The 24433-nt window shown below is 38.9% G+C and overlaps 1 protein-coding gene across 7 annotated transcripts in view; it reads right to left on the bottom strand.

Annotated features, from left to right (window-relative positions):
* Nucleotides 1-24433, bottom strand: part of TRIM66 (tripartite motif containing 66) — a 51773-nt gene that overhangs the window by 23096 nt on the left and 4244 nt on the right. For 5 of the 7 annotated variants that reach the window (XM_080404634.1, XM_080404637.1, XM_080404636.1 and 2 more), the window contains 9 exons: nt 16838-16941; nt 12275-12422; nt 9166-9298; nt 8421-8537; nt 6503-6617; nt 5050-5196; nt 4791-4908; nt 2574-3460; nt 1433-1594 (listed from right to left, as the gene is read on the bottom strand). In XM_080404634.1, coding sequence (XP_080260760.1) covers nt 1433-1594; nt 2574-3460; nt 4791-4908; nt 5050-5196; nt 6503-6617; nt 8421-8537; nt 9166-9298; nt 12275-12422; nt 16838-16941 — 1931 coding nt within the window. The remainder of the gene's footprint in view (nt 1-1432; nt 1595-2573; nt 3461-4790; nt 4909-5049; nt 5197-6502; nt 6618-8420; nt 8538-9165; nt 9299-12274; nt 12423-16837; nt 16942-24433) is intronic. The other 2 variants (XM_080404638.1, XM_080404639.1) reach the window with 2 other exon arrangements.

The following is a 24433-nucleotide window of genomic DNA, read 5'->3' as shown; positions in this document are numbered from 1 at the left end:
CTCTGAAAACTAATTGGTATAGCATCACCATTCATTTTCACAAATAACTTTGAGGTTGTGTCTCCATGATAAGAAAAGCATGTGCTCAGGTTCATGGTTGTGCTCACGACTTAAATACACACCTTCAATTTTTACAGTTACATCCTAAAGTAAAGGTAGACCTATCCTAGAAAATTTGCACAGCTTTCCTCAGTCCTGTGCTCTGTCATCAGAGGTTAAGGGAGATCTGCTTCCACATGTGAAAGTTCAGAGCCTAAGAACATCATCTCGGAATGTTGTGATACCATCAGCCTGATCCAGAAATTCCATCACATCTACAAGAATAAGTTTGCAATTGCAGATTTCTTTGTGGCTTCCAAATCTGATTTGCATGCTGCTTCCAGACACTCAGTAATCATAAACTTTCCATGTCTCTGCAATTCCCCAAAGGATCTCCAACAACTCTTTGAACGGGTATTGCATCATACATATGTCGGGTCAACAAAGCTACACACTAAAGAAAGATAAAATAACTTCCTTCTGGGGGCTAGTAAGGAAACACAAGTTATTCCACAATATTCCACACACGAATTCCAAGAAAAAATATCCACAAAAGACTTCTACATGGTACACAACATGAGCCACGCACAGAAGTACCAAACAGACTTGTGCAACCCGAATATGAAGTGCTATTTGGAGTGTTTTACACAAACTGTACAGAGAGGTAAAAGGCAGCTTCTCTGCCTCAGACGCACAGGTGGTATCTAGAGCTAGCAAGGACCTACTGATAAAGATGAACCCTCCTGGTTTTGTTTATGCTGTTTCTTCAATATATAGGGCCTCCTAGTAGGTGAAAGGATCAAAGCGTGGCTCTATTATGTGCTGAAATATTCTAGAAATACAGAAATCTATGATTTTTCTGCTTATATACAGACAAAGAGAAGGAGTATAACAAAATTATGTCCTTTTCAGATGCCACAGTTTCAGTAATAAATAGTGTTGTTATTTCCAGGGCAACTATTTTGAAGGATGTTTCTCGGGTCTGATTTCATCAGAATCTCTGACTTTTTTTTCCAGATTAACTGCTGCTACAACAGTAGTTAGCAAGTCCTCGTAGTTAAATCCCTAGAGACAGGGACTGGACAGAATTTACTCAAGTGAATAAATAGGTCTTCTATTTACTTACCAGTTCCTGCTTAGCAATCAGATCTAAACACTGCCAGCTTATAGAACAGTTGCTGATCCTGGCTAGCACAGTGTATAGGTATCTCACTGGAAGATGCACATTAGGTTAGCCTATGACTGTCTTCCAAGATTCACAAGCCATTTTGTTGACTTTCACTGTATTTTAATTTTTCCAACCTGATTACAAATTACAATGCCATATTATATTCAATATTGTGAAATCATGTTTTCCCTTTAAAATATATATTTTTAGAAAAGTTCTTTATACCTTTCTCATTGGTTGGAAAGTTGATTGTTGCAATGTGCTCTCAGGGGAGTGACTGCTGACACTGGCTTCTTCATCTAGCAACTGTGACAGAGAAGCACTACCATTTTTGTCAACAGGAATTACAGACTTCTGGGCATCAGGTTCAGTGGAACTCTCACAGACCTATAAATTACAATTAAGAATTTGTGTTTTCAGAATCTCAAAGAAAAATGGTAACCAATTCATATCACTCACAGCATACACAATATGGCAAGACTGGAAAAACTCTAAAACACCAAAGATGTTGAAAGTAACCTTAAGCAGAGTGATAAATGAATAGAGAAAGATTTCTCTCAAACATTTATGAATTTTAAAAATAAAAATAATCAATAAAGTTGCTGCATTGTACAGCTATTCCAAAAGCCTGCAGTTTGCCCCTACAGGTAAGCCACTCTGAGAGCTATTCAAGGTGGGAACTCCACAGAATGTACACACCAGGAAGTCCCAGCCACCTTCCTGTGGTAGTCCCCACTGCTCTGAATGAGTTTCAAAGCCACATTATCGCACATCTTATCTGCCTTGCAGCTTGGATGCTCACCACCTTTTGCAAAAGCAGGATTCTTACCAACAGAGGGAAAGAGGAGAAATTAGCCCTGCTGACAAAACTCTAACAGAACAGCATGCATGAAAACTGATGACAATCTTAAAAGACATGATGCAGTAGCAAAAGCAGTTACTAGTAGAAGGGAAATAACTCTCAGACTCAAAAAAGTTGTTCTTTACTCTCTCTTCACTAATCATTCAGAATCGAAAGGGAATCTTTTTCAAGGACTCAAGGCTTAAAGTGTCCTGTAAAAAAGAGTTGAAATGGAAACTATTGCAGTCCTCCAATTACCTGTTCCCAAAAGAGGAATGATGATGCTTTTATCCTCCCACCTGCTACTCACCTTGTCTATTTAGAGATTCAGATCTTTGGGGTCCAGGTTGTTTATGCAGCACTTTACAGAAAATTTTGCCTCAATCTGCATGAGGCATGAAGCCTCTGCTGAATACAAACACAGACAACAGAAAGTTCAACCAACCATATAAATCTCAAAGGTGTCTCCCATTTTTGAGCTTACATTGACTAAATACAGTAGCAAAGAACTTTTAGAGAACTTACTTGTGTTTCATCTTGGATTTGTTGCTGAACTGTTGCTGGCTGCCTCACTATGTAGTTGATTTGACCAACTATGGTCTGTTGCACGTGTTGAGGTGGCTTGGCTTGGTTCAGCTGCAAGCTGGACTGTCCTTGGGCCTGCAGAAGAAGCTCCAGATCCTTTTTCATCTCCTCCAGTTCAAATTGGTGGTGCATTATGTCCAGGCTCTGCTGGATGACTTGTTTGTGGGTGTTTTCATTCTGACCTGATGGTGGTGATGCTGGTGGCAGCTGCTGCTGCTGGAGTGGCTGCTGGAAGTGGTTAGATTTTATCTTCTGGAGATGACCAAGTTGCACTTGCACAGTTGATGTCTGCAAAGAAGCCTGTGTGTGGAATGGCTGTGGATGGCTTGTGTGAACTTGCTGAGTCTCATGCGATACAACAGCATAACCCAGGGGCACTGTTTGCTGCAGCTGCTGGGATGGTAAGTGCTTTCCCATCCTCCTGGATACATTCTCTGGCTCTGACCGTGACTGCTGTTCCAGCCCAGACTGTGTTAGTTTCATAGGCTGCCCCCCCCCTCTTTGTTCTTTGTCATGTTGCTGCATGCTGTAATGCAGAGGAAAGTCCTGATGATGCAGTTCAGGAGGTTGTCGAAAATTTTGATGGCGGTTTATGTCTTGGTAAGAAGGCTGAGCTTTGTTTGGGTGAGTTACACTGAGGCGGTGCGAGCAACATACAGACATAGGACACTGAACTGCAGGTGGAAACTGATGGGTCTGGCTATTCACAGGCTCCAGCTGTGATGCTGGTGAATGGTGCCCATGATACAAGGTCTGTAATCCTTGCACATTTCCAGAGAGTAGCACATCTGAGTGAGAAATGTGTCCACCTTCCATAGCAAAACCTCCTGAAAAAAACAGCATTTACCCCCTCCTGTGATCTTGACAAATTTACATAATAAAAACTGTGAGCAATGGCCATTTCCTTGTCTTCATTTCAAATATAAAATATATTAAAATATCCTATCCAAACAGTCCTTCAACATACCTTCAAGACACATTTTTCAAGATTTTTCAGTGATTTAAATTCACACCAAACTCCCACTGATGTCAGTGGAACTCGTGGCTGAATTATCAGCAAATGCTTTGAAAAATTGACCTCAACTTATTTTATTGTAACTGATGGATATGGCTTCTACTTTCATTTTTCACTAAAGTATGAGTATATCTTCTCACCCATAAGCACAGGTAAAAAAGACTGCTTCCAGCATGAAAGTGACAAAAATAAAAGAGATTGATGTCATGCAGGTGAGAATCATAAAAGCTAGAAATAGAAGTGACCTATGAACTGATCTTGTCCATGCTTTTAGTCAAGAGATTATTCCTTATAATACTTTTGATAGTGTTTTACCCCATCTAGTTTTAAATATCTCAAAATGGGAAGAGAACGAATCTTTTAGACCATTGATTGGCCCACCAAACTGAATTTACTGTAAAAACCCACTGCAGTTGGGAAATCTATAGCTGGTGGGAAACAGTCACAGTATGCACATTCATTATATAAGTAACACTGTAATTATTATACAGTCAATGTCTTAAAGCCATCTTTGTGAGTTAATTGTATCTCAAGCACTGCTCAGGTCCCTTGGCCACTAAAATACTAAAGGATCTGAGGAGCATGGGCATGACTGAGCCCAGCTGCCCCTGGGTAAGGCCCAAGAAATAGCACAAAGCCCACTGCAGACACTCCATTTCACGCAGGGAACACCTTACAGGACTGTCAGAGTCACAGTGTGGTACAGAGCTACTGCTTGCTGGGACAGAACTGAATTTCAAATACATTGGGAAAAATCAAGGCTGTTTGATAGCCAGTGACACTACATGTTAAGTAATTTCAGTTAAAAGTTATTTGTTTAGCTTTGCGCAGTTCTTCCACTAAACTAGTAGTTGTGTTCTTACATAGTGACTTTTTAAGACCATCAAAGATGGTATTTAATTTCTAGGTAACGTATATGAGGTATTATTTACATATAACATTGTATTTTAATAGGTGAATTGATATAACTGGAGGGAAAAACAGGAAAGTGCAGCCACACTAGCTTTTCTTCAGAACATGACAAGAGGTACAAAACTGGAAGTTAGAACAAAAGAGCACTTTAGGGAAAGTACTGTATCATCTCTGTCTGTCTTGTCCAGCTTTGGGCACTTGCCTAATAAAAAACAATATATTTTTCTTACCCAAGTTGGACAGTTGTTTAGTCCAGTAGGAGGGATCCCAAGTAAATCTGATCTTCAGAGGAGGGCCTATGTCTGTGTTACAGTTTGTCTCTAACAAGCGCTGGATCTGAAATACAATCTGCAAATCAAAGGACAATGATTTTATTCAAAATTACAAGATCATGAAAAATACTTTATTTGAGAAATATAAAACCCTTAAAACAGTTCTCACATTTACTGCACAATTTCAATTTATTGAAAAAGTAAGTATTGCTCTTACCAGTTCTTTACTGAAGAGAAATGGGATGCTGTTTTTACTGTACACTGCCCAGCTGATGAAGTTCTGCACATGTTCTACTTGTCTGCTTAAAACCACAACACCTTGTAGCTGTTGCTCCAATTTCTGCTTCTTTTCACTGGTGATTTTCTGTTAATAATGTGAATCAGTAGAAGACATTTGTCATTCTTCAGGCACACATAATGCATACAATCATTGGCACTACACTATGCATTCTTTGCAGGGACACTGTTATTTAGAATCTTTTCAAACCTATTCAGATATGTCTGAATTCAGGAAGAACAGTGACTTCTCCAGGAGCAAACAACAACATCTTTCTGGCCTTGGTTTAACAGAATAATGTAACCCAAAAAAGCTGTAGAAGTTGGATCAAATTTGTACCTGGACTGCTTTCTTCTCTCATACAATAAACGACAGAAGAGACATAAGAAATAATATAAAAAGGGGAAGCACGCAGCATTTCCTCTGATCCAGTTTCCAGCAGTTCACGATTTAGGGACCACAAAGACAGAGGCTACATTATCACTCTCAGTGTATTTTTCTACGAATTTGTCTAATTACTTTTAAACCTATGCACAGTATCTTGCAGCAAGGACTTCCACAGTTATTTACCATTTATGTGAAGCACTATCTGCCCTTGTTTGATTTGAACCTGGCACCTTCTGATTTCACTTGATGCCCCTATATGCACTTTATCATACACTTCAAGTATATGCACAGTTCAGTTGTGGTTACAGATAACTCTGACAAACACTGAAACGTTGTCAAAACATATGAACACTGAATTTACTTTATGTTTAATAATACTGAAATGAGAGCATACATTTCTCTTTTTTTGTAAAGCTGCTTAGCTGAGTAGCCATATTTGAGTCAAATATGTAAGTTCAAAGGTAGGTAACAAGTAGTGAGTGCCTTGTCTTTCCAATGCCTGCTAAAATTACCCAATAACTGAGAACTGGAAATTCTGATCAGAGCAAATAGTAGGTTTTGTGCTCAGCACATTTCAGACTAAAATCACTTATACTTCAACTGGACATCCAAAAACTGAAGAGTCAAACCTGTAGGCTCTGTTACAGAAAGTAGACCAGAGTCCATTTTCAAAACAGGGTATTAAATGTGCTGCTGGTGGTCTTCTACAAATTAAACATTAAAACCAGAAGCTGTTTGTTTCCTAATTACTCAAAAGGTGCACACATATCCCCTGTAACTGCATTAGATGATGTGGTTAACATGTTAAGCATTTTGCCACTTCATCCTGAATCTTTGTCAACCATTGATTCCACATAAAATTCTGCAGAAAAAAAAAAAAGAAAATATTTGAAAACATAAGCAAAGGGACAATAACTCTCACAGTCTATATTTTTACCATTGGCACTGGAATTAAATTTAATTTAGTTTAATTTCCCAAGGTATCAAAGAAAATAGCCTCACTTACTTCAAGTTGTTCAAGAAGAATGTTTGTTCGTTTATTGATTTCATTCATCAAAACCATCTTGGCCATTTTTATTTGATTTTCTACCTTTTTGTATAATTGTTTTACTTCAAGCAACCTATGGGTAAGAGATACACATTCCTGGATGAGCTAACTGGTATGTCATTTATTCAGAGCTTAGTAGTTATTTGTTACAAAAACTGATCTAACTATTGACAGAGAACTCCAGTGAAAGTTGTACCATTTCCTGTAAGTTCTCCCAAACTTCTCTTCAAACACAGAATCATAGAATCATGGAATGTTTTGGGTTGGAAAGGCCTTTAAAGGTCATCTAGTCCAACTCCCCTGCAATAAGCAAGGACATCTTCAATCAGATCATGCTGCTCAGCACCCCCTCCAACCTGACCTTGAATGTTTCCAGGATTAGGGCAGCTACAGCCTCTCTGGGCAACCTGTGCCAGTGTTTCACTACCCTCATCGTAAAACATTTCTTCTTTCTGTCTAGTCTGAATCTACCCTCTTTCAGTTTAAAACCATTACCCTTTGTCCTGTCACTATAGGCCCTACTAAAAAGTCTGTCCCCAACTTTCTTAGAAGCCCTGTTGAAGTACTGAAAGGCCACAGTGAGGTCTCCCCAGAGCCTTCTCTCCTCCAGGCTGAATAACCCCAACTCTCTCAGCCCGTCTCATAGGAGAGGCATTCCACCACTCATTTTTGCGGCCCTCCTCTGGACCCACTCTAGCAGGTCCATGTTTTTGCTGTGCTGAGCACTCCGGAGCTGGATGCAATACTCCAGGTGGGATCTCACCAGAGTGGAGCAGAGGGGCAGAATCACCTCCCTGAACCTGCCGGCCACACTTTGTTTGATGCAGCCCAGGATACGGTCGGCTTGCTGGGCTGCAAGCACGTGTTGCAAGATTGTGTTCAGGTTTTCATCCACCAGTACCCCCAAGCCCTTCTTGTCAGGGCTGCTCTCAACCCCTTCACCCCCCAGCCTGTGTTGCTATGTGGGGTTGTCCCAACCCAGCTGCAGGACCTTGCACGTGGCCCTGTTGAACCTCATGAGGTTCACATGGGCCCACTTCTCCAGCTTGGCCAGGTCCCTCTGAATGGCGTCCCATCCCTCAAGCACTATCAACTGCACCACTCAGCTTGGAGTCATCTGAAAATCTGCTGAGGGTGCACTCAATCCCACTGTCTACATCAGTGATAAACATACTAGACAGTACTGGTCCCAGTATGGACTCTTGAGAGACATCACTTGTCACCAGTCTCCATCTGGACATCGAGTCACTGGCCACTACCCTCTGGATGTGACATGCTAATGCTGATTGACTCTCTCACACATCATGACAAGAACAGTCTTAAGTTCTTTGTCCATAAACACCACAGAAGCCAAATAAAAAAAAAATTCACTTTATACTAGAGTATAAATAGTATAAACAGATTTGTACTCTTTCAAGGTGTTTGAAATGTTTTTTTTTAAATGCAGGAGAGATCCAACAGCTAAGAAATATATAATCAGTAGCTGAAATCCAGTTCATATAATGAAATATTTTCATTTTAATACTAGTCTCGAATGGAATTGCAGCTTGCTTTGAGGTTCCTTGAAGAAACAACATATTTTAAAATAGCTTTTATTTTCAATCTTTTCAAATTATAGTTTAGAAACAGATTGTACAAAGAATTCTTAAAGTCAGCTGTCACATGCCTTATAAGGACTATGGAAACCTGGATTACAATGCCACGACTGGTCAGTACCACTTAAACATGAACTTGATATTTCTAACCTTCCTAGGATTTCCTACCCTCCAAGAAAAAAAACATAACATCTGCATTTACTTCTGTTAACCTACATCTAGAGAAAATAACATTTTTACTGATCACCCACCTTTGTGACAAAAAAATGCATAGCCATTACCTGTCTTCAATCTGTTTAGCTGAAACCTGAATCCCATTTTTTTTCTCTTCCACTTTAGTTACGACATTTTCCAGGATAACTCTCTGATTTCGCAAAGCTTCATCAAGATGTCTGAACCTGTGAAAGAAGGGGAAATTCTCACACCATGTTTTTTTCCGTTGATAAGTAATCGATTTATCTGTTGATAAATGTAGGGGACGAGCTACCTTAAGCCTGTCTGGACATGGTCCCTGCTTCTTTCCTACTACAAATGTTCTCTGTGACAGCTGAACATCATTGTTGTTCATATAGGCAGGCTGATCTCACAAAAAAGTGTCACTGCGTATAGACAGTTCCTTACATTACTCACACACTTCCACAAGCAAGCAGCATGCTTAAGTTGGTAACTCTGGTCGTGTACAGTCACCACGTCTCCGATAAACAGAAGTATTTGAATCACGTTAAGTATTGAGTTCTCATGTTGAGTTCATCTTGTGCCTTTGAGCATACTCATGCCTACATAGTATCTGGGCAGACAATACAATTAGGAGAGTACACCCTGCTGAGAGCCATGACTGATTCTGTGAGGGTGGTAACTCATGTGTTACACTGCTTGGGCCTAAGACAGCTGAACTAAGTTTGCTGTGGCTTTTAAGTTTCGACTAGCCTGCAAGTTCAGCTAACAGAAGTGCAGGTGAACAGTCTTAAATTCTAAATTACCTACAGTTTTAGACGGGATTATGATTAAGCAATCCATGTGTGGTACCTGTGTTCCTTATGCTCTGTCAGAAGGCAGCTGCAGCACGTGAGGGTATCACAGGTCTCACAGAACAGCTTGAGCGGCTCTTGACTGTGCAATGGACAAAATAAGGAAAACTCACTTGCTTCGTCTTCAGTTGCTGAGGAATATAAAGCAATGGTGTCATTGACAAGGATTACTACTATAGTTCAGAAAAAGAGTTGCCAAACTCTCACAATTTTATTGAAAGTCTTGATGTCACTTCTAAAAGAACCATCTGATTACATGAAGCAGGGCTTGTTTATAGTTTTATCCTGGCCTTATACATCTCATTATCTCTTCAGATGCATAACCAGCAGCAATAGCCTGGCACTCACAAGAGAACAGGAATTTTTGCTAGTATGTCTAGAAGTTGTTCAGCTAACATGAATACAATGGAGCAAAAATACAACATATCAACATTAGTGGGGAATTTGAGCGCAGGGAGGAATCAAAGTGATGAAGTGTATGCTATTTATCTGGTTTTATGCTTAAAAAAAAAGGTCTGTTTTTCAATGTAGGAGTTCAGTAACAATTTTTAGCTGAACTGTGACAGAGACCACTCCCATAACTTCCCATTCTAGTTCTCAAGAAGCATGTTCAAAATGATGAAATGTAACTAGCATCACCCCCTGCCAAGCTGCCAGATGTTACAGAATGCTATGGAGGTGAAAATAAAGCTGTTTCAAACAAGAATAGAGCCATTTCCAACACCAAGAAGCCATTACAGGGAACCCCCTGCCAGCAGCATTCATTCCGAGGGCCTTTATTTCTGACCCACAAAGGATGAGTCAGTAGGAAAAAAGAAATCGTGCTACTTTAAATTTGTTTTCTTCTTATAAAATATGGCATTTTTCTGACCCAGCCTAGTCCTGTTCCCCTCTACACCCTTACCTTCTAAATACAAATTTGAATGAAGGGTAAAGCTCTCAAAAATCACATGAATTTGGCAGAGTGGTCCGCAGCGTGACCTCAGGAGTCACCAGGCTAAGGGTGCCAGCCAGCTCAGCCATCCAGCTGCATAGGCTGGGTCTCACCCAGTGAACAGTCAACGACCCAGGAAAGAAGCAAGGGGATGCGCAAGGTAAGTGGATGGGGAACTGTGCCAAGAGAGTTGGAGGTTCTGCGTGGAAGGGGATGATCAAATGTGTTACACAGAGCACAGGTATCATGAAGGAAGAAGCAGAAAGAAAGGCTTCCCAGGGAAGCCAGGCTCCTGCCACTCAAGGAAAAAACTATCAAAATGAATAGGAATAGGCAGGATTCAATGCATTTGGAGTGTGTGTGGGTCTACATTTCAGACCGAGGGAATCTTACAGTCTTGAGATGACAAAAGGAATTTTGTCCCTTGTAAAGCAAATGGCAAAAGACAGAACAGTTCAAAGGTGCAAGATCAATGGGGTAGAGAGGGTCTTAATGGTTACAAGGGCCTACAAAGAAGGTGGCTGTTTTTCAGAAGCACCACATACAAGCTGAAGGTAGCTACCAAATCTGAAAGCAGAGGATACTTTATTTCCAGAAAAGGAAAAAAAAAACCCAAAACCAGCCCAAGTTCTAGTATATCCTAGTATTTGCTTCCTTTGAAATATCCTGAGGGGATAGCAATGTCCTAATTAATTAATTTAATAATGATAATAATGATAATAATGATGATAATAATAAATAATAATAATAATAATAAAAGCACAGATTACACTTCCAATAATTTTTTAGATTAACTACCCTATATATACACTACCAACCTCCTTTTTTTTTTTTTTTTTTTGTCGCACAAGATTTAGGACTAAAAAGAGAAAGATTTTAGTTTATGTGTTTGCATCTTTATATTTATACAGCACACACAAAACCACAACTAAACCACAGGTATATTTTCTTACCATTATTTGTCAACAATATGAGCTGGTAACCTTACTTAAAGTGATACTGAATTATAAACAGTTGGAGCCTCAAAACCACAATCCTTATCTTGCCATCAACTCAGGAAGACAAACATATTGTCCATCCAATCAGGGCATTTGAGGGGGGCCTGGGGGAACTTCAGTTTATATTATTCTCTAGAAAAGACCCAGAAAACATTTAAATGTCATCTGTGCTTTTTTATTATTACTATACTTACAGATATTTTTTCTTATTTACACTGTATTTGGCAATGGTATATCATGTCTCAAGAGCCTCAAACTCCAATATGAACACCCAGGACTTCAAAAATCTCCATCTATGCCAAGCCTAAAGTATACAAGCAAAACCCTAAAGCCAAATAAAAAATTGTAATATAAAAAGCATAATCTGTGGGCTACACCTATGTTTATTCTTTGTTCTGTCCTTCATCTTCCTTATGAAGAACGATAGTGCAGCGCAAACTCTCCAGCACAAATAATGTCATATGTGAGCAAGATGTAAACATAAATTATTGTACAAAATTGCAAAACTCTTACTTTAAGTCACAAATTGCTTACATTAAACTTACATAAATTTAGGTTAACATACTCCTCAGCAGATTTCTAGCATATAAGAAAAGAAAATAATGAGCAGTAATAGGAGATGATAATTTTTTCTGTGGATCATCATTGTATAGGGATGAGACATTTGCCAGCGGACTTATTTGTGCTTGCTGATGGCAGTATAAAGGTCACACTCAGGAGCCATGTTTTTCACTCCAGGCTTAGAAAAGGAACATCCTATAGCGATCATAGCCTTTTGCTATCTGTGACTCCCTCCCACACCTTGTCCATAAGCACAGGAATTGCTTTATAGTAGTATCCTGGAGGAAATTACCCAAAAGAGGACAGAAATACTGAAAGGGCAAGGCCTGTTGCTGCTGTAGCCTACCAAATCCTAGCCCACCACTCCTCAGACTGAAAAGGCATGTCTCCGTGAAACACAAATATCCGAAATTTTTCAAATACTGCGGAATACCAATTGTAGCAATAGCCCTAAAGTTATAGAAAAATCATGTAATCTCTCATTGACACATGCATGTCCTTCTGAGTCACACACACAGAGCATGGTGCCTGTGGCACAGAGCCTGCAACTGCTCCTTTTTCAACTGAATAACTGATACGAGAAGAAACAAAATTTCAAAGTGCATCTTCAGTACCTGTGCAGCCCTTCAGGGATGCAGACAGGAAGCGGTCTCCAGATTCCTTGCCATGCCTGTGTTCCTCTGTACATGAGCTGCACAACCACTTATTGCAGCTTGTACAGAGACTGTGAGCAGATCTCTTTTCTTTACACGTGGAGCAGCTCTAAGAACAAAAAGTGAAATTACAAAAAAGGATAACAATTCAGCCGTACAAACTGTTATCTTTAATAGACTATGATTCAGATTGGTAAGGTTAATATTTTTCTTCCTCAGACTAATGCAATTCAAGTGATTTTAAGAGTCTGGTTATTGTTGTAAAAGGGAACAGTAAAATTAAAATCTGAAACTCTTCAATCAAATTGGTTGTCTTTTTGTGCTCTAGCACTATGAAGCATAATTATGACACGATGCAAGAACTATTCAGCAAAATTCTGATGTCCATGTTACATATGAAGTCAGAAGAAATCATCATAATTTCTTGTTATTTTGTGAAATGAAAAAGCCATGAATCTATAAAATAAGGCTTGTCTGAATTCAGTTAAGCAGGGTTAGGTTAAAAGTTACTTCTGAAAATGAGTAGTGTGCTTTGTAATCCCTTTCTGTTAGTGTTGCACTACTTACTGATGGCTTTAATACATCAAATGACTGTACACCTTACTTTTATATGCTTATATATGTATAGATATTTAGATAGGTACAGATATTTTCCACCTCAGAAAAGATAGTCTAGGTTGTCAAGTAAATACATGAAATGTTAAGAGTCAAACATAACCCATCAAAAAGTTTTTTAATCTAACTACCAATTCCTTTCTAATCACATTATACAGAAGCATTTTACCATAAAATATCAGTGTCTTTCATTAATTTCTCTTACTAATTATAACAAACTAAAAAATCTATAGACTAGAATCCACTTCTGCTTTCACGTATATAAACACAAACTGGAGCTACTTCAGCAGAGGTACTCTAAGTCTACATTGCATTATTCAAAATTAGAGCTTACTCTATTTGCTTTAGCATTGTATGAACAACTCTGATACAATGTAACTGTCAGAAAAATACATAAAACATGCCAAAGGTAAGGCAATTTAGAAAACAATGTGGGGACAACATACTATTAATGAAAAACTTAGTTCCAGTTCTCTAAAGAGCTAACCAGAAATGAGCTCAATTTTATCTTGGTATCACATGTGGTAAGCTGGAAACGTAAGACACAGAAACATGAGAACAACTGGAAACCTTAATTAACTATCATCTCAATTGATTCAACAATTTAGGAAATGCCCTTTGTTACATAGGCCATGCTATCTGGAAGCGTCACTAAAGGGGAAATTAATAAAGCAGCACGTAAATGAAATGGGCAATTTGATCTTTGGTATCCAGAGTGAACTCAAGAGTTATTTCAAGATAGCTATAATGATAATTCTTCTAAAAAGGATTTGCACTGGGCATAAAGTACCTTGTTTGAAAAACTCCTAATATTAATGTCTTTGACTTCCCATAGCCACAAATAGGTACTAATGGACAGAATGAACAGAGTGATGTCATTTTACCATCATCAAAGCATAAAAGCTTTGCCCCCAGTTTATCAAACTCAAACATTTCCTACAAGGTTACAATGTATCTACTGTACTTATGCATAGTTCCTGAATACTGCTACTACTCAGGGGGCTACTCAAGCAATTAAAAATAGATGGCAAAATTACTTCCTATGGTGTCCTTTCTGTTGGGCATCAGCTTATCTTCAATTCAGTTCAGTGACAACTGCATGCCAACTATTCTGATGGGAAACAGGGGGAGAAGGATACAGCAGCATGCACTCAGCACATACGCCCTGATGCAAGCCCCATGAACTGAACAGAAGAGTTTCTCTTTGCAGTGTCTCAGGGAATAGAAAGCCTGAAGGAAGAACAGTCACAGCTCTTTGCTGGTCACCTTAGTTTTAAGTCATGGCTTCAACATTAAGTAGAACATCTATATCTGCCTAAATTCTGAAACACAAGTGAGTCAAGTTCTGATTCACTTCAGCACAAGAAGAAAAAAATTTTTGTTCTGCTGAAATTAATTTCTATTTTACCATTCCCTTCAGTGGGGCTGGAATTTCACAACAGGTCTCTTATCAGCTCGTTAAAGAGTTTCTAAGTATTCCCAATCTTTTTCAAAGAGATTGGGCAATTCCTGACAATAAGACTACAAAGCAAAGTTTTAAATGTGTTTGATCATCTAGGCAGGGAAGTATTTGTGTAAGCCATTCTGCTATTTTAGCCATTTGCTTATCAACAATGTTTTCCAAAAGGTAATATAATAATTTACACCAAAAAGCCTAATATAATTTACGCAACCAAAATGCAAGGGTATTTATTCTGGGAAGCAAAACTTGTTGTACAAAAAGAAGTGTCTAATTTAAAATGTACCCATGAAGGGCCAGCTTAGGGAACAGGTCAAAAGTTAAGGGAAGCTCTGCTTTCTCTGCAGTAACCAAAACTGCTTAACCACAAGTTTACCTGCAACTGTTCAGCTGTCAGTCTGACAAACTTACATTGACACTCTACTGTGTTAACATTACTTGTAAGTTGCAGAGCACAAAGTGTGCCCAGAGTTCCATTATTTATGATGTGGAAATGGGCTTTTGGGCAAGGGATGCTGAACTGCATATTTTTGAAACTCCTGCTGATAGCATACAGCGCATTCTATCATTTAGGCCTCACTGTCTCACACACTAAGAAACATCTTGCTTCCACTTTGTTACAAGCCTTGCCAGATTCCCATTTGAACATATTAGGTAAATTAAGAAAATGGTGGAAGTTCAGCTGTGCCTCAGTTGGATGAGCTTGTGCTTCTCCTTTTGATTACTGACGGTGAAACTGTCTTTAGGTTTTTTGAGGGGTGGTAGTTAAAAGACAGTGAGCAGGTTTCACTGATACGTGACTTGACTGTTAATAAAAAGGAAGCAAGCCAAAACCTATAAGGAAGGTTCACAAGTCCCTCTAGGGTACTCCTAAACTCCAGTGAGAAATCTGCTTTACTGAACTGCTCTTAGGACTCCTAAGGGATTACAGAAAAGAAAAATCTTCTTTTAAAGGTTTGAAAAAATAAGCTAGTGCTTTTGAAGACATTAGATACCCTCACTTGATTTCCTTTCTACACAAATCTCATTGAAAGGTAAATTATGTGAGTCATGGTAATTAAGAAATCCCAGTATAATAAGTGCATTCTAAACATTCAGCAATATCTTATGAATTTTCTTGTTCTCTTTGAAGAGTGTGTGCGAATAGACCTCCTCCTGTTTTAGGTAAAGTTATGTTGCACTCTTCAAGTGCCTTATACCTTGTCAACACACTTTGCTTGCATTATTTTTTTAATTTCCCCAGAACACTCCATGGATTAGATTAAACATTCTTTTCTTTTTAACAATGGAGAAAATGAAACACAGAAATGACTGACAGGGAGTGGTGCATCCTCTCTACACTTTTTTGCAACAATGTCACTGGACACTTGCACAGTTTAAGGAAGTCTCAAGCCTTCTGCATGGGACAGAACCAACCTACAAATTGTTGCTGCCCCTACAGGAGTAAAAAGGAGTGGAAAGATCTATCTTCTGTCCTACATTATGGAAAAAGTGTTCCCTTCTACCCAAAGGCCCTGAAATTGCATATCCAACGTGGCTATCCAGACTACTTAGGAAGCAAAAGTGCAAAAGAGACTGAGGTCCAGGAGCTGGTTCAGAAGGTGAAGTCCAATATCCCTCATTCTTTGTTACTCTTCACTTGCTTTGGATCACACTTTGGATAAAGCCATCAGCAGATTACAGAACAGTTTTGACAACTTTTCACCTGCTTGAACTCCCAGCTACAGGTAATACTACCACATTCTGAAATCAATCTTATTCATGCAAATAAAATAATACTGTTTTGTAACAGAGGGGGCAGGAATGCACACCTTTCTCTGTCCCTCTTGTGACCCAAAGTAGTAAAAATTGAAAAACTATGAGAATAGTCTGGCCTGTTAACTGGGTATTTAACAGAAGTTAAATCCATCTATATACCGTGTCAATAGAAGGCCAAGGTAATAATCCTACGCCTTCCAATTACCCTTTGCATCCATTCCCCAATGGAAAACTGAAATATGATGTGACCTTTTTTATCATTAAAACAGACAATCAGGAAATTATAATTGCCCACAAGATCTAATGGGTAACCTTGGCATAACCAATCGGCCAATAGTCTGCTTCTGTTTACTTTGTGTTGAGAGCAGAAAAGGAACAATAAGAATCCAAGAGATTCTTTCTCATATCTTCCTAATATATTGTCACAGATTCAGTCCTACACCATTAGTATTGTGATTTTTTAATCCCGACTATTTTAAGTATATAGAGTCAAACTCATTCTCCAAATAAAGTTTAAAAAGTACTATGAAGGCAGTATGTCCATCTCTAGGAGAGAAATAATTACAGTGCTGCATAAGCAAACCGTAAGAGAGACTGTTGTTCAACATGAAATCTGCTCTGTTTTCAAACAGTGTTCATCTGCTAGCGTTTCAACAATTCACAAGGTACCCAGCTCACTGGTTTTCACTTACCTTTGCCATAGCTGAATTACCAGTGGGAAAGTCCTTGAGAAAGAAATTTTCAACTACATCCCTTGCAAAGCAGGTCTGTTTGCACACTGGGCAGGAAAGGATACCTGAATTTAAAAAAAAATCCAACCCACAAATCAAACAATGCACACCAGCCATGTGAACAAGGAAATTGTATAAACCACACTTCAGTATTGCTAGCATTTTTACATCACACAGACATACTTAGTTCCAGGAAACAGGCATTCTTCAAGGCCTAAGTTTGTGGCTAGATCTAGTTCAACACACAGGAAAGAAAAACAAAGCAACAAAATCCCTAGTAATACACTATAGTTCAGTTGACTTATTTCAGTATTTATCAAGGATATCTGCATGTCCAAATTCCCACAAAATTACTAGGGCTTACAGCTCTGATAAAACCTGAGCTGCACTTAAACTGTATTCCCCTTGTTACAGAACTACTTGTGATTTCTGATACTTGCTAGTTCTAGACCAGCTTTACATTACCAGAGGTGTATCAAAGCATAAAACACACGTTGTCTAATACTAGTTTTACAGTGCAGCATGCTATCCAAGAGAAATGAAAGAGGAGTAACGTGCTGCTAGCAGAAGCAACAAGTCAGAATAAAGGTAAAGGACAAAAAAAATGTTTAATAAATAAAACTCAGAATTGCAAGTCATCTATTACAACAAATCCAAAGGTGGCAAAACATGATCACCCCTAAAGCAAAGCGAAGCAAAACGAGCAGCAAAACCTGATTCTGCCTTCATTAGCTACTGAGTGCAACTGGGATGAATCTTAGTGTATGCCTGAGCTGAGAACCAACAGTTCAAGAAGGTGTCCATAACTGTATACATGCATTTTTGCACCTCTGCTAGCAGTTTCATTCCTAGACTTCTTGAATTAGAACTTACATTTTTCTAGAAGGTCTGGTGTTTCTGGTTTGTTTCTTTTTAAAGGAGTGTGCATGTTTCTGACCACATTTCTGTAAAATACTGTAGATATGAATTCAGTCCTTCAGAGATGCTGGTGGTGTGTCAGTCTTTTTTTGCCATATCTCATCAAGCCTTTTTTTTGTATCTTTTTCCATTCTGTTAAGAACAGAATTTCAGTGCTATGCTCACCTTGCCAAATGATCTGTTTATGATAACTAACAGCAGTATTTTCCAAGACTAAATGATGCAGAGTCACTTAAAGCAAGATTTTAAAAGCAGGATTAATGACAGCTTTCTACTGGACTGACAATGTTCAATGCACTCTTTTCCTTAATGAAAATTATTTTTTAATAAGGAGAGTGGCCTGTAGAGTAATTATACCTTAAGATGTCAATTACTCTTCACATTAGACAGTTATCGGAGACTCTCGTGTTTTCCAGGTGTTAGTATTACCTGCCCTTGGAAATGGCTCCTGCAGTCCCTGGCCAGGTGCACAATTCTAACCCTGAATATCTCACATTTTCAGAACAGGGTTGCTGTTATTTTAACAGCATCACTTTACACTGACAGAGACACACAAACCCCAAACCCTTTCTACATTACCACTTCTGACAAAGGCACTACACAGTCAGATGTCTGAATACGTTCACTTTCATTCATAAATGTTTTGAAGAAGCTTTGAGTTCTGTTACATCTCCTTTGAAGAGGACATCTTACTAAGAACTGCTTCCATGAGGTTCAAGTCTTTTTTAGCCCAAATCTTGTTATAAAAGCAAAAGTATATTGTTTACTATCTCCCAAGGTTGCATTTACAACAGAACTGTGATTTGATGGCCCAAGTGGCAGACTATGGTCTACCTCAGCCTTGTTTAACTGTGCATGTCATGTAACACTGTGTGTTCATGTAGATGGGAGAAGGAACAGGTAGTATCCACAGGTGCCTGTGCTACTCAGCTACAAGTCACCCCAAGGGAAAGGGCAACTCAAGCAGTTGTCAACGCTTTGCTCATCTTCTAGGCTTGCAAACTGAGCCTTGTTTAAGTGCATTCTGGTGGCAGGAGTTACAAGGAAGCTAAAAATTCATCTGATAAAGATGACTGTGATGGCAGAAAGTTGAAGAAGCCTTTTAAACTCTTCCTGTACTTTGCATCCTTAATATAAGGAGCACAGCTGAAAAGGTCTCTTATTTACCCACCATATTTGTAGCTGATCACCTTTATATGTTACACCCTAGGACAACAGAATGCTTTCATATCAGTCACATTAAAACGCCTCCATGCTTTCCAAATTACAGTACTGCATGTCTTTTGGATGCCTGTTAACAGCTTGGTTCTTTAGAGAAATGTAAAAACAGTAGGAGCACTGCAGTACCTAAGACTTATTTTCTTAGACAGACAGTGCCCCCCTACTCCTTGTTAATGGTGCGTACTACAAGCACCAGTGAATTGTACTGCTTATTCCTAGAAACTGAAACAATTTTCAAGTTTCCCTGTGAGTACGTGACAAAGTGACACAAGTTATAACAGCAGCAGAAATAAAAAGACAGATACATTTTGATTGATAAGCTAGGAAGCAAAGTACCTACTTTGCAAACAGCTTCTCAGATAAGTCTCAGAGGACATGCTCTGATTCACAGTGCAGTCAGTAGGAAACCATCTACTGACTTTGCAGGAAATCACCTCTAGCCCTCTGAGATTTTGAACCAGTTTCTTACTCCCATAACAGCATTGCCCAAGCAGCACCAGTTCTCGACCTGGCTAATACAGAGAGGAAAACCTCCATACTGAGACTACATAATATGCTGCAAATTGACCAAAGGGGAAATTATCAACGGGTTAATTTCTGAAGTAAGAAATGCATGCCACTCTGTTATTTCTATCAACAGGCCATATGATTGAGGACACAGCCTTACACAAAACATTTCTGGGAACAGCTGTTTACTCAGAAACAAAAGCAGTGCTCAGGACTTTGCCGTAGCAAGGACAACCTCCATCTACACACCATATAAGGTAAAAAAAAGTTAATATTGAAGTTACTATTTTATTACATTCCAACACTATTCAGTTAGTGCAGAATGTTAAATCAAATTATACCAATTGAATGATATTCAATGGAAAGCTCATGGCCTCAGGTGCATTCATGTGAACTTAAAATTCTACTAATTTGCTACAAACCAGTGAAGTACAAAATACACTGTATAAAGAATGCATTAATTTGACAATGGGCAAGACCATCTTTTTAATATTTTAAAATGTATTTAAAGAAAACTTCAACAATTTTCACCCTAAGAAAACATACATCATGCATGGATTTCAGTTCTGCACAAAAGCCTCCTTATATATACTGAGAAATGCAGTGGTATTAAGAAATATGGAACAGTCATGGGTTTAGAGGTAGATGACATTACTCCTGATATTTTTCTTCCCAGGTTTTAGATCCAAGTTACGCTACTGAATTCATTGCTGTTCCAGAGATACACATGGACTGAGTCGCACGCACACACAGGTCAGAACTTCGTATTAGACTCACTACCACAGACCATCAAGTACAGCTTTGATTGTGTAAACATCAAAGTGTACCTTAAATATCCAAGTAACTGTGATTTATAATGATTTCGAATCTAACACTCCCTTGAGATGAATGTAAGACATGTATAGCCCTAAGCTTAATAACAAAAGCAGAACAAAGAGCATAACAGTTAACAGAAAAAATAATGGGGACAGCATGGCAATACTGTATTGGAAATAATCCCCTACTCTAGGAGGACTAATCAGTAAGCACCTTCTCACCTGTCCTAATACTGAATTCTATATTTAAGACTTCATTAAAAGCACAGGAGGGATTCCCTGAATGTGGTAGTTTCGGAGATGATACTCATTCAGCTAATTGGGTTTCTTATTTGATTCCTTTTCCATGTAATAAAAACCTGTGCTCCCTGTAAATACCCAACTTTTTTCAATATAAATTCCCAAAAGAATCTAATGATAGCTTGGCACAATAAAAACAATACAGAACCGTTTGTGAAGCAATTACCCTGAAATTAAGCAAACCTTACATACATATTTACAAATAGCCACAAGCAGCAGCTACTTTAACAACACAAAGGGAGTGCACTACGCTGTGCTCATGCTCAGAGCACAAATCACCAGTACGGTACAATTTCCTAGAAACCCCTTACCTGTCCTCTGGATAAACAGTCACTTAGGGGGCTACACACAAAGTCACTTGTGTCGGGGAGCAGGTGGTTATTAAGCAGAACTGCACACACAGTGCACTCACTCCCTGGAATCAGGCTTTGCCGTACTGCAGATTGAAGATGCTGCACTTTTTATGGACTGTCTGGGGCTGCTTCCCCTTCTTCAGCCAGAAATGCTGACAAATCAGTCGAGCAGAATGATGTACCGGGCCACTAGAAGGTGCATATTTTTTTCTTCCTGCCTTCTTACTTGCCCTTGCCTCTCAGATTCATTCAGGCCTCTGATAACTTGTCTTGGTTGTATTTTTCCTGAAGCGGTGGAATAAAAATCCTGTCATGAGAACAAATAGCAGCATCATACTTCCCTTCTTGCCTGGGTCTTCTCTCCACTCAGACTGACCTGGAGCAAGGGTGCAGAACTGAAGAGAAGTGCCTTTCCAGGTCCTGGTAACAGCAGGTCTTACACCACCATTCGCTCCCACAATACATCTTGCAGACCGCTCCCTAAGTATTTTTCTTGCCTTCCCACCTTACCACTCTAAACAACATTGTTAATTTGTTTGAAGAGCTTGTACTTTGCAGACAGCTCATTTAAATATACCATTATTACAGCACCGTGGGTGAAGGGGAGAGTATTCAGAAGCCCTAGAGACTCACTGTTTGTACGTATGAGAATGATGCAATATCTGGATCTAAATAGCAATTCAACATGGAATTACAGGATTCAAACAACAGCTAACATACTAAGAGATCAGGAGCCAAATTCAGCTATGGTGCAATCATGATGCCAAATGAAGTCCACTATTGTTATCAAAACTTCTAGAAGTAGCAAAAAGCTATGGGCATGCTCCTTTTTTTTAAGGAAATCACATTGGTAGGAAGGAGGTAAGAACATTTGCATAAGTCATTATTTATGACATCACATTTCACTGCTGAAGAGATGACCATGAATTTAGAAAGGCTAGCAAGGATCCTAACATTGGAATGAAGCCCTGTTTCACTGTGATATGCAGAACAAAACCCTATTTCAGAATTATATGCAGGATAAACCACATATAAGATATTCTCAGTGTATTTGAGTTAGCAGTTAGTACTGAACAATCACTGAAGACCAGATTGTAATGAACAGACTCCCAAGTTTCATGACATGAGGGATGTGGAGGAATAGTCCTACACCTACATCCTTCCGGGGCTCCACTACTCAGCTATCACCCATAGTAGGCTAATGCACCTGACACCACCACAAAAACCACCAGCACTAAAAAGCAACACATGTACAGACATCCCTGTGTGTGTTATGTTTATACACACACCTCTGAGCCCTGAAAAGCTTCAGCAGCAGCAGTTTCTTCTGCTGAACTGGTTTGCAGCCCTTTTTCATATGCCACGTATTTATTTCCACTCTCACACTCCCATCAGCAATAGTAACTAGACAGTTGGTTGAGGAAAATGGAAATTCAAGGACAGTGGATCCAGTAATCTGACACAGTTACCCAGTCTGGACACTCCAACTCCATACCTGGGATACCCAAAATCAGCTTTCAGGAAAACAACATGGTTCTGCCATATACTGTTGGAGCCCTAGTTCCCCACAGACCAGACCTTGCGCATCCCATGGCACTTTTATTCCTATTAATGAAAGTTGCCACACTGTATCAAACCCTGGGAATAGTAAGCAAACATCAAGGCAGTGACCCTCATTCAGAGTGTTCCTTCTAGAAGCACAAATAAAGAAAGAACCAAAATTTCTGAGTGCTCTCAAGTACTTGATATTGTAGTACTCCAATTTGTAAGTGACAGAGCTGTGGATAATTTGCAGCAATCATCTCTGAAAGTGAGAACCATAACCTCTACACCAGGTATGGAAACTGAGTACAAAGACCTTTTGAACATCAAAAGCAGCAGCTGTTTCAAGGTCTTCCAGTCTGCTCAGGTTTAAATAGAAAGAACCCTCAAGCTGGTTGTCTCAGAAACAAATCAATGCAGATAATTAACCTATTATTATCATGAGAATTGATTAGCATAAAGAAACAAACAGTAGAGCTATGATACACAACACATTTGTACTTGCTGTCCACATGTTGCACCTATTCCTCTGCTCTTTTTCCTCCAACAACCATCAGAATAATTATTCTCAGAGAGCATTAGCTACAGCTCAAGCTGCAGGCATAATTTACACTTCCTTGGAGACCCAATTATAGGTTATAGGAAACAGTTCTGAAGATAACCTCCCACACTACAGCTTCTTATTTATATAACTAAACCCCTCTTTGTTTCACTTCCCTTTTGGATTTGGCAGCTGAACGACAGAGTAAGAAGGGCTGACCAACTTTAAATACATTTTAAGATGTCTAAATATACACGTTATGAACAGTTTCCCTCTTTAGAACTACCTTTCTGCTTCCTTTTTTAGAAATAAAACATGTATTTGGCGTGAAGTGGATCTAATTAAACCAAATAGGTATTCTCCTTCAGAATTAATAGATGTGATGCAGTGCATCACTTGCCTTGTATGATTGCATCGAAACAAGGTTATTCAGGTCCTGGAAATAGACAAGCTGTAAAACCAAAGTGGCCAAACTATACTCCACTGTAAGCCTAAATAGAGTTTAAAGAACTCTGTAGATGTGCTTTTTTTTAGTTAGTTATTTTTAACATACATACTTAGTACAAGATAAGGCACTGTGTTTTATATTGACAGCCGGAACCAGTACACCACACTTCTTACACCAAAACATCAAATTGAAGATAAGCCTAGAGCCAAAGGAGTCCTACAGCTCAATCTTTTTCTTTAAATAAACCTCCTTGAAGATATCTCTGAACACACTAAATGCAAGTGTGACCAATGCTTGGCTGAGTTTTGGATGTGCCTCGCTAACAAGCATTCACAATTAGGGATCCATATATATAGCACCTACCTTACAAGTGAAAGAAAACTGTGTACTTTCAGATAGAAATAATAAAATGCAGCAAGTGGACATCTGTCAATAGCTTAAGTCACATTTGTTCCCTTTAACAGTCAGCAATAACTCAGCAATTGGTGCAGATAAGACAAGCAATGTTTAGCATCATGCCATCAGAAGATTTCATAAATTTATCCTGGCTGACCTATGGTGCTTGCAGTTTCAGCCATTGACTTAAATAAGAGACACAGATGTTTTGGTTTTGCTGCTCTTCTTGCTCATATGTTAACTGAGTCTCTGCACCTGGTGTCTCACTTCATTTACTGGGTCATCACCATTCATTATTTCTTTTCTCTAATCTCGCTTTTTGTCATAGAAGTTCCCTATCTACAAGAGAATGAGGAAGTAAATGGAGAAACTACAAGTATACAGAAATATACTAATACTTGCTCCAATTTGCTATAGACAAATAATTCCTAATGCACTCAGGAGCTTGGAGAAATATCTGATATTTTAACAGCTCATGAGAACCTCCAGCGCTTCATCCAAGATCACCAAGTGGTA

This window comes from Falco punctatus, assembly GCF_963210335.1.
Source record: "Falco punctatus genome assembly, chromosome: 10".
NCBI lineage: Eukaryota > Metazoa > Chordata > Aves > Falconiformes > Falconidae > Falco > Falco punctatus.
The sequence above is the reverse complement of the archived record's forward strand: the minus strand, read 5'-3'. Positions and strand labels throughout refer to the sequence as shown.